At 48.2% G+C, this 9595-nt stretch overlaps 1 protein-coding gene across 12 annotated transcripts in view; it reads left to right on the plus strand.

Moving 5' to 3' along the window:
• LOC139760351 (uncharacterized) overlaps positions 1 to 9595 on the plus strand; it is a 492128-nt gene that overhangs the window by 146210 nt on the left and 336323 nt on the right. Inside the window, exon 1 of one of the 12 annotated variants that reach the window (XM_071683408.1) lies at positions 8428 to 9054. The exons of the other annotated variants lie outside the window; for them this stretch is intronic. Coding sequence (XP_071539509.1) covers positions 9023 to 9054 — 32 coding nt within the window. The 5' untranslated portion in view covers positions 8428 to 9022. Of the gene's footprint in view, positions 1 to 8427; positions 9055 to 9595 lie in introns of those variants that run through there. 12 annotated transcript variants of the gene reach the window in all.

Below are 9595 nucleotides of genomic sequence, written 5' to 3' on the forward strand. Positions count from 1 at the left end.
CTTATCCAGTTGATGTCGTGTTTATCTGTTGACGAGTTTTGCTTTTAATGAGAGAGAGGGAGAGAGAGATATATAAATGAACGTAGCACTGGAGGAAGTTGGACGTAGTTGAAATGTGAACTAAACTGAGTGGTGAACCAGTCGTCGGCGCCTGAAGCGGTAGGAGTTCCACCCCGCACCCCGTTTTCTCTATCGGCTTTGGAGGAGACACTCCCCTGAAGTTGTATCCGGTGGCACATTTACACACCCCTCCGGTTACTTTATAGAATAGGATTATCCCCGGGATCGGCTGAAAACCGTTGATTGGTGATGATAAAGTCAGGTCGAGATAGGACGTCCAGGGGTGCGGAGGTTATCGTACTAACGGGAGCGGGTAGCGGCCAGGGGTGGGGTGTGGGGAGGATGGATTCAGCGACAGGACACAACAGTAGCAGCAACGGGAGCAGCCGTAGCTCTGACCTCCCTCCCTCCCTCCCGTTGCACGCCCTACCAACGCCCAAACACCGCTTGTTGGGCTTGTGTGCCCGTGTTCACCACATACTGGACTTGTGTACTTACGTATACACGACTTGTAGGGCTTCTGTACTTAACACTTGTTGGGAAGATTACCTACTTACAGCACTTGGTGGGCATATCTGCATACACCACTTGATGGGGCTTGTCTGCTTACACCGCTTGTTTGACCCGCTCTGTTTTGCTCTCGCATCTCTACACACACATACACACAGACACTCCGGAAACCTTGACCCATTTTTCTTATCCCCGAAAAACTCCTCTAGAATTGTGGGCCGCCACACTTGTGGGTGGTCACACCCCACTTTACGCCATCACCCCCATCACTCCAGCCCCATCACCCGCCGTCCTATACCGGCCATTTACCCTCCCACAGTATCCCGTCTACAACCCCATATACGATCATTGTGGGCGTGAAGCATAATGCATCTGGTGTGTGTGTGTGTGTGGGGGGGGGGGGGGGGGGCTCCCATGGTTGCCTCCTTGTGATGGTGGTGTGGCGGTGGTGGAGTGGTGGTGGAGAAATGTTGTGTTGGTGGTGACGGTGGTAGAGGAATACACTCGAAAGAAGTCAAGATGACGGAGGAGGACCTGATGGTCCGTGATGAGGGTTTTCGCCGGTGGGAAGGACGGCTGACGGATGGCCTGCGTGATGGTCTTTTGACGCGTTGGTCGTCTGCTGGAGGAGGGTCATAGTGACCTGGATACCTCACGTGTAGACAGGTGAAGACGGGGTCGCGTAGGACAGGGGGGGCCTCATGCCCTCCAGCCACCACTCCCTTCGGCGCATCAGCCCTGTGGAGTGTATAGCGAGGAGGGACAGTCATGTAGAACACACACACACACACACACACACACACATATATATATATATATATATATATATATATGCTAAAATGGAGATTCTTATACAGATTAATAGAAAACTTGTATTGATACTAATAATTTCAGGCGGGTTTTCCCGGATAAGTTTTTATAAGTCTCTAAACTGCGAAGGAAAAACTTGGAAGTAAGTTAGTATTATGTCATTATAGAATAGGTTTTGTCTCTCATGATTAGAATCATTGAAGGATTAGTTCACCAGCGATTTAGAAGAAGTTGGAGTGTTTCTGGAAGCGGGCAGCTCGGGGACCGTGAGAGCTGAGTTCACAAAAGATCTCACGATTTTGTTCAATGCTTCAGTCAGTCACTCTGCGGTGTGTGTGTGTGTGTGTGTGTGTGTGTGTGTGTGTGTGTGTGTGTAATATTGGGAGGCCGTTTCCATTAGCGAAGGTAAGAACGCTGTAAGATCTGCACCGGTTTATTTTTGAACGACAAAATTGGTTTTTCTGCTCTTCTTTGAATTCGTTTTAGAGTTTTTTCGTCTTGTGTTACGGTTCGTGATGGCGGAGGAGTGTTGGGGTTGTGATGGCGCGGGGTGTTGTGTGTGTGTAAGCCTTGCTGATGGTGGTGGTGTAGGGTGTTGTGTGGGCGCGGCCTGTGGTGGTGGTGGGTGTGGGAGCGGCCAGTGATGGAGGGGGGTTAATGAGGCAGTAGCCGCCACCTGGGGGCAGGGCTTCCACTGGTGGATCCTCCCCCCTCTCTCCATCACCACCACCGCCACCCCCTGGGGGGGAGACCCACTCCGGCCGCCGCTGGTGCTGGCGATGGAGATTTTGTGACAGTGGTGGTGACGGTGTTCGGGGATTATGTTGGTGCTGCACCACCAGTCCACTCTGGCGGGGCCCCCAGGTGATTGTGAGAGCCAGTTTTACCTCACCTTGCGGAGGCCTGAAACACTCTTGAGGTTGCTTGTTTCTTAACACGTTATTTACTGCTGTTGATCCTCCAGCGGTGTTACCGGACTCCGCTTGTAAGTGGTTATACCGCAGGTGGAGAGTCCCTTTTGACGAGGCTTTTATTGTCAGTTGATTAGAAGTAGGGACCTCCCACTGTGGAGGAGTGTCCACCATACCCCTGCTACTGATTGTGGTGCAGAAGCAGAAAGAAGAAAGCCGTGTTAAAGGCCTCCTTGGGGGGGGGGGGGGTCAAATAGCAGTATGACTAATCATCATGTTATTCCAAGCAGTGCCTGGAGGCCTCAGAAACCTGGCACCACAATTTGACATGACAGGTGAAGAAACTTACTTTTAAATTGGTGAATAGAATGACCTTTAAATGTCTCTCTCTCTCTCTCTCTCTCTCTCTCTCTCTCTCTCTCTCTCTCTCTCTCTCTCTCTCTCTCTCTCTCTCTCTCTCTCTCGCAAGTTTTTCCTTTCACCAATTTCGAGTTTGACTCTAATTTGGAAGAAGTTGCTGTTCGACTAATTGCAAGTCTAAACAGGGAGACTAAACCATTTTTTTTGTGACATTTCTTGTATAATGTCGCTGCGTGAGTGTGGCGCAGACTTGGAGGGAGGGGAGTGCAAGAGTCTCTTTCGCGAATTTGTTGAAACAAGATAACTGAAGACTTGGGTTCCACTTGAGGAAGCTTTGTAAGTTTGGGGACAAAAGTGTCATTTTTTTAGCAGTTGTTGACTTGAAGTTTTGTCATAAATCTTGAAGACACATTATCTCTTCCAAGAACATTAGGGCAAGGATATATATATATATATATATATATATATATATATATATATATATATATATATATTTACTTTCTTACATTCTATCACATACTCCCACAACTCCTGTTTCAGGAGTATTGCTACTCCTTCCCTTGCTCTTGTCCTCTCACTAACCCCTGACTTCACTCCCCAGACATTTCCAAACCACTCTTCCCCTTTACCCTTGAGCTTCGTTTCACTCAGAGCCAAAACATCCAGGTTCCTTTCCTCAAACATACTACCTATCTCTCCTTTTTTCACATCTTGGTTACATCCACACACATTTAGGCACCCCACTCTGAGCCTTCGAGGAGGATGATCACTCCCCGCGTGACTCCTTCTTCTGTTTCCCATTTTAGAAAGTTAATACAAGGAGGGGAGGATTTCCGGCCCCCCTTGCGGGGGAAAATGCAATTGAGTGGGAGAAGTATAAAAGAAAGAGACAGGAGGTCAAGAGAAAGGTGCAAGAGGTGAAAAAAAGGGCAAATGAGAGTTGGGGTGAGAGACTATCAGTAAATTTTAGGGAGAATAAAAAGATGTTCTGGAAGGAGGTAAATAGGGTGCGTAAGACAAGGGAGCAAATGGGAACTTCAGTGAAGGGCGTAAATGGGGAGGTGATAACAAGTAGTGGTGATGTGAGAAGGAGATGGAATGAGTATTTTGAAGGTTTGTTGAATGTGTCTGATGACAGAGTGGCAGATATAGGGTGTTTTGGTCGAGGTGGTGTGCAAAGTGAGAGGGTTAGGGAAAATGATTTGGTAAACAGAGAAGAGGTAGTAAAAGCTTTGCGGAAGATGAAAGCCGGCAAGGCAGCAGGTTTGGATGGTATTGCAGTGGAATTTATTAAAAAAGGGGGTGACTGTATTGTTGACTGGTTGGTAAGGTTATTTAATGTATGTATGACTCATGGTGAGGTGCCTGAGGATTGGTGGAATGCGTGCATAGTGCCATTGTACAAAGGCAAAGGGGATAAGAGTGAGTGCTCAAATTACAGAGGTATAAGTTTGTTGAGTATTCCTGGTAAATTATATGGGAGGGTATTGATTGAGAGGGTGAAGGCATGTACAGAGCATCAGATTGGGGAAGAGCAGTGCGGTTTCAGAAGTGGTAGAGGATGTGTGGATCAGGTGTTTGCTTTGAAGAATGTATGTGAGAAATACTTAGAAAAGCAAATGGATTTGTATGTAGCATTTATGGATCTGGAGAAGGCATATGATAGAGTTGATAGAGATGCTCTGTGGAAGGTATTAAGAATATATGGTGTGGGAGGCAAGTTGTTAGAAGCAGTGAAAAGTTTTTATCGAGGATGTAAGGCATGTGTACGTGTAGGAAGAGAGGAAAGTGATTGGTTCTCAGTGAATGTAGGTTTGCGGCAGGGGTGTGTGATGTCTCCATGGTTGTTTAATTTGTTTATGGATGGGGTTGTTAGGGAGGTAAATGCAAGAGTCCTGGAAAGAGGGGCAAGTATGAAGTCTGTTGGGGATGAGAGAGCTTGGGAAGTGAGTCAGTTGTTGTTCGCTGATGATACAGCGCTGGTGGCTGATTCATGTGAGAAACTGCAGAAGCTGGTGACTGAGTTTGGTAAAGTGTGTGGAAGAAGAAAGTTAAGAGTAAATGTGAATAAGAGCAAGGTTATTAGGTACAGTAGGGTTGAGGGTCAAGTCAATTGGGAGGTGAGTTTGAATGGAGAAAAACTGGAGGAAGTGAAGTGTTTTAGATATCTGGGAGTGGATCTGTCAGCGGATGGAACCATGGAAGCGGAAGTGGATCATAGGGTGGGGGAGGGGGCGAAAATTTTGGGAGCCTTGAAAAATGTGTGGAAGTCGAGAACAGTATCTCGGAAAGCAAAAATGGGTATGTTTGAAGGAATAGTGGTTCCAACAATGTTGTATGGTTGCGAGGCGTGGGCTATGGATAGAGTTGTGCGCAGGAGGATGGATGTGCTGGAAATGAGATGTTTGAGGACAATGTGTGGTGTGAGGTGGTTTGATCGAGTAAGTAACGTAAGGGTAAGAGAGATGTGTGGAAATAAAAAGAGCGTGGTTGAGAGAGCAGAAGAGGGTGTTTTGAAATGGTTTGGTCACATGGAGAGAATGAGTGAGGAAAGATTGACCAAGAGGATATATGTGTCGGAGGTGGAGGGAACGAGGAGAAGAGGGAGACCAAATTGGAGGTGGAAAGATGGAGTGAAAAAGATTTTGTGTGATCGGGGCCTGAACATGCAGGAGGGTGTAAGGAGGGCAAGGAATAGAGTGAATTGGAGCGATGTGGTATACAGGGGTTGACGTGCTGTCAGTGGAGTGAATCAAGGCATGTGAAGCGTCTGGGGTAAACCATGGAAAGCTGTGTAGGTATGTATATTTGCGTGTGTGGACGTGTGTATGTACATGTGTATGGGGGGGGGGTTGGGCCATTTCTTTCGTCTGTTTCCTTGCGCTACCTCGCAAACGCGGGAGACAGCGACAAAGTATAAAAAAAAAAAAAAAAAAAAAAAAAAAAAAAAAATATATATATATATATATATATATATATATTTATATGTAGTATGTGTGTGGGTGGGTGTGAGATATTATGTATCTCTAAAGCAGTGTGTTGGTAACTGTAAAGCTTTTTACATTAGTGTGTGACTGATTATAATATATGTACCTTCATGGCTGAGTGTGCAATGATGATACGTCATCACATCGTTGTACCATTGACTTTTACGTATAGAACGATGAATGCCGGTAGTGAGGGTCGTACCGTCTTGATCAAGGGTCGTACAGTCTTGCTCAAGAGTCGTGTCGTCATCCTCAAGGGGGCACAGTCTTGCTCATGGGTCGTGTCGTCATGCTCAAGGGTCGTACTGTCTTGATCAAGGGTCGTACCGTCATGCTCAGGGGCCATAACATCACGTTCAAGGGTCGTACCGTCATGCTCAAGGGCCATAACATCATGTTCAAGGGTCGTACTGTCTTGATCAAGGGTCGTACAGTCTTGCTCAAGGGTCGTAACGTCTTGATCAAGGGTCGTACCGTCTTGATCAAGGGTCGTACCGTCAGGCTCAAGGGTGGTACAGTCTTAATCATGGGTCGTGCCGTCATGCTCAAGGCACCTTACAGTCATGCTCAAGGTGTTAAACACTTACAATCAGTTGTTAGTATCAGATGACATTAGCGACGAAGTGACTATCATTATCACACTTAAAAAGACTGACATTATCTCTTTATAGCCATTATCGCGTCAACGGCAGCCGGGATCTGTTAACAGGGATTATACTGGAACATTCCAGACCCGTTGGCTCCCCCTCTCTGTTCCTCAGTTGTACCAACATAACAAGTGACGCTGATTTAACGTGAATGGAAAACGGGATGTGTCATCGTTGTTTTCGATTCGTCGTCATTTGCACGCAATAGTGTTGAGAGCTCCATATGTCCCTCACGATTTCCAAGACCATTATGGATGTCAGCTTTTCAGGGCCCCATGTGGATGTCTGGTTTTGGGGGGCCCCTTAAAAGGGCCTTGCATATTTCAGGGCTCTTATAGATACCATAGTTTTTTTTGTGGGCCCAGAACGAACTTGATAGTGTTTTCCGGGCCTCTGTTCTTGTGGTTCGGTAGGCAAGACTCTCCCGGTGCTTACGTTCGTATGATCTGACTGGCGTAACTAACTGTGACAGTTAATAGGTTGCCACAGTGAAGCTTTCCTGGACTGATGTGCGTATTGTTATCATCCCTCATTAAGGGTTTGACAGATGCATCTGTTTGGGTTCCACGCCAGTGGCGTTGACGGACACACGCGTCACGTTATCTCTGGAGCGTTGACAGGTGTTGGAGGGGCTCCACGCTGTGGCTTTGACAGGTACACATGTGACGTTTCCCCCCTCCCTTAGGCGTTGACGGGTAGAGACCCACCACACTCCCTGTCAAGGCGTGTAATATTGAAGGCCCGTACGTCTTCGGGAGAAGCTTTCCCCCGCAAGTGAACAACCCAAAACATTTTCTGTAGAAGGACGAAACGTCTTATCATCAGGTTAACAACGGAAGAAAAGAATGAGACAGAATGTCTCCCTTTCATACAGATTCAGGAACGGACGTGGACGGGCAAGTTGGTGTGGATGACAAGGGGTAGTAAGTGCTAAGTGTGAGCCCGACTCGTATCTCTGTAACTCACTCCCGTCTCTTGTTGGCTATAGAGAAAATTGGGCCTCTCAGGCGCTGGCAGGAACCTCGTGCTGGGAATAAGCATAACTTTGGACTAGATTCCGCTCGACAGCTCGTTGGTACAGTTGATATCGAGGGTGTTATTTCCTCGATATTTTTGTGTATTGGGTCATGTGATGTTTCAAGCCTCGCTTGAGGACCCCGTTGGCTCGTAGCGCCGGCGGGGCTCCCGGGAGACGTGCGCGTCTCAGCTAGAAAAAAAAGAAAGAAGAAACTCCGTCTTAAAACAGATCCAAATTCCTTTTAACCCGAGCGAACATTCGACCTCAAGTTGTCCATACCTGTGCGAGTCTTCCTTCCCCCCTCCCCCCTGCGTTCCTCCCCCCTACCCTCCTCTTACCTCAGCAACCCTAGCACCGCCCCCTCCACCACCGCCACCACACCGCCCGATGACTCCCCCTCCCCAAGACTACATGTGTGGCTGGAGAGCCACCAGACAGTCTCAAATTCTGATCGATTGACGGCCGGCCAGCGGTCAGGACCTGGAGGAGCAGTAGCCTGGGTCACCGTGGGTAGTTCCGGCAGGGGAATGGCTCCGGTCATGCTGTGTTCTGGGGCGGATTGCCCCGTCAGTCGACAAAGGAATGCGTCCGTGATTTTCAGAGGGTAGAGGTAGGGATGACGCGAGGAACGCAGTTACTGAGTGGCATTTAAGACGTGTGTTTGAGGAGGAGGGGTGACTACCAGCTCACGATTGTGTTACGGTCGCTACGCCTGCAGGTGTTACTTACACGACGCTCCTTTTTGTGTGTAAAGTGGAGTCACAGAGTGAGGGATGTCGTCCTTTTAAACCAGCGAGGTACGAGTTTATAGCCTTATCTGCCGGCTGGCAACTCGCGCGTTCGGTGAGGTAGTCCAACCAAGCCCCCCTCCTTACGATTTCCTACCCGGAATCTTTTTCTTTTCGTACACGACCAATTATTCTGCCGTCTGTTGACACCTTCGTGGCAACAGTTCTGCCACACGTGCAGACTTCACCCCAGGACATCCAAGAACTCCCCACCACGCGCGAAAGGGGAGAGGGAATCGGGGCGAGAAAAAGGGCGCGTTGGTGCACACAGGTTGGTGGGGGTGTTGGTGGTAGTGTGTGGCTGGAGGAGAGGTGTGCTCCTACCTGCGTGCCGCGGGAACAGTTAGTTGTAAGCTGGGCTCAGGTACGCGTCCTCACCTACCTGCCTCCCTGCTGTTCCTCCTCCTCCGTATTTTTGTCGGGTCTTGTGCGAGCAGAGGGGGCCCACTTCTGCCAGTCGACCCCTCTACCCGTCTGGCTCATCCGTGTGTGCAGTGCCGTTCAGTGTCTTGTGCGTGTGTGTGTGTTTGTTTGCCCGTGTCGTATACCTAGAGTTGCGGGGAGGTGTCTCTTAAGATAAACCGAAGATGTTGATGTTGTGTATTGTGTGTTGATATCCAGTGAATCTGAAAAAAAAATCATCCCGGGGAAGTTTTGATCGACGTGAGTGAGAGGCGAGCCGATTACCCGTGAAGGCTCCTCAGCAGTGACATGGAAAAGCGCACCCGAGGACGACCTCGAACTTGGCGGCCTAGAATACCTGTAAACGTGTAAAGTTCTTTGTGGCATTAAGAAAAGAAAAGGAGAGAGAGAGAAAAGAAAAGAGAGAGAAAGAGAGAGAGAGAAAAGAGAAGTTCCCTACACCAGGCAGGCCGAGTTGGTGGTGGTGGGGGGGAGGAGGCAGAACCACCATGATCAGGAAGACGCCGACATGAGGCTGAAACTCACCCAGCCGAACGCGAGGTAAGGATGGCCCCAGACGCTCCTCCCTCATGTCATCTGAGAGAGAGAGAGAGAGAGAGAGAGAGAGAGAGAGAGAGAGAGAGAGAGAGAGAGAATTTTTTCGTGGTATGTGTGTGTGTGTGTTTCAGGAATGATGGGGTTGGGATTTTAAGATCCGCCAAGTATTCCTTACGTGTATGTGTGTGTGTGTGTGTGTGTAGGGTGTGTGTGTGTGTGTGTGTAGGGTGTGTATGTGTGTGTAGGGTGTGTGTGTGTGTGTCTGTGTGTGTGTGAATATATCGTTCATATGGATGATTGTATGTTAGTATGTATGTTGTGCTTGTGTGTTTGTACTTAACGTATGTCTGCGCACATTCATGGGTACTTTGTGGAAGTGTGTTTGAGTGTGTGTATATGTGATGATGTGTTTTATGCATGTGGTTATGCGCCTGTATTTGCATATATGTTGTGTCTGGGGAGGTATGTTGCGTATGGTTGGTGAGTGCGTATGGTGGATGTAAAGATTTGGTGTGTGTATAGGTGTTATGTTTGAATTTGGTGT

The sequence above is a fragment of the Panulirus ornatus genome, chromosome 36 (genome assembly GCF_036320965.1).
Source record: "Panulirus ornatus isolate Po-2019 chromosome 36, ASM3632096v1, whole genome shotgun sequence".
In the NCBI taxonomy this organism is placed as follows: domain Eukaryota; kingdom Metazoa; phylum Arthropoda; class Malacostraca; order Decapoda; family Palinuridae; genus Panulirus; species Panulirus ornatus.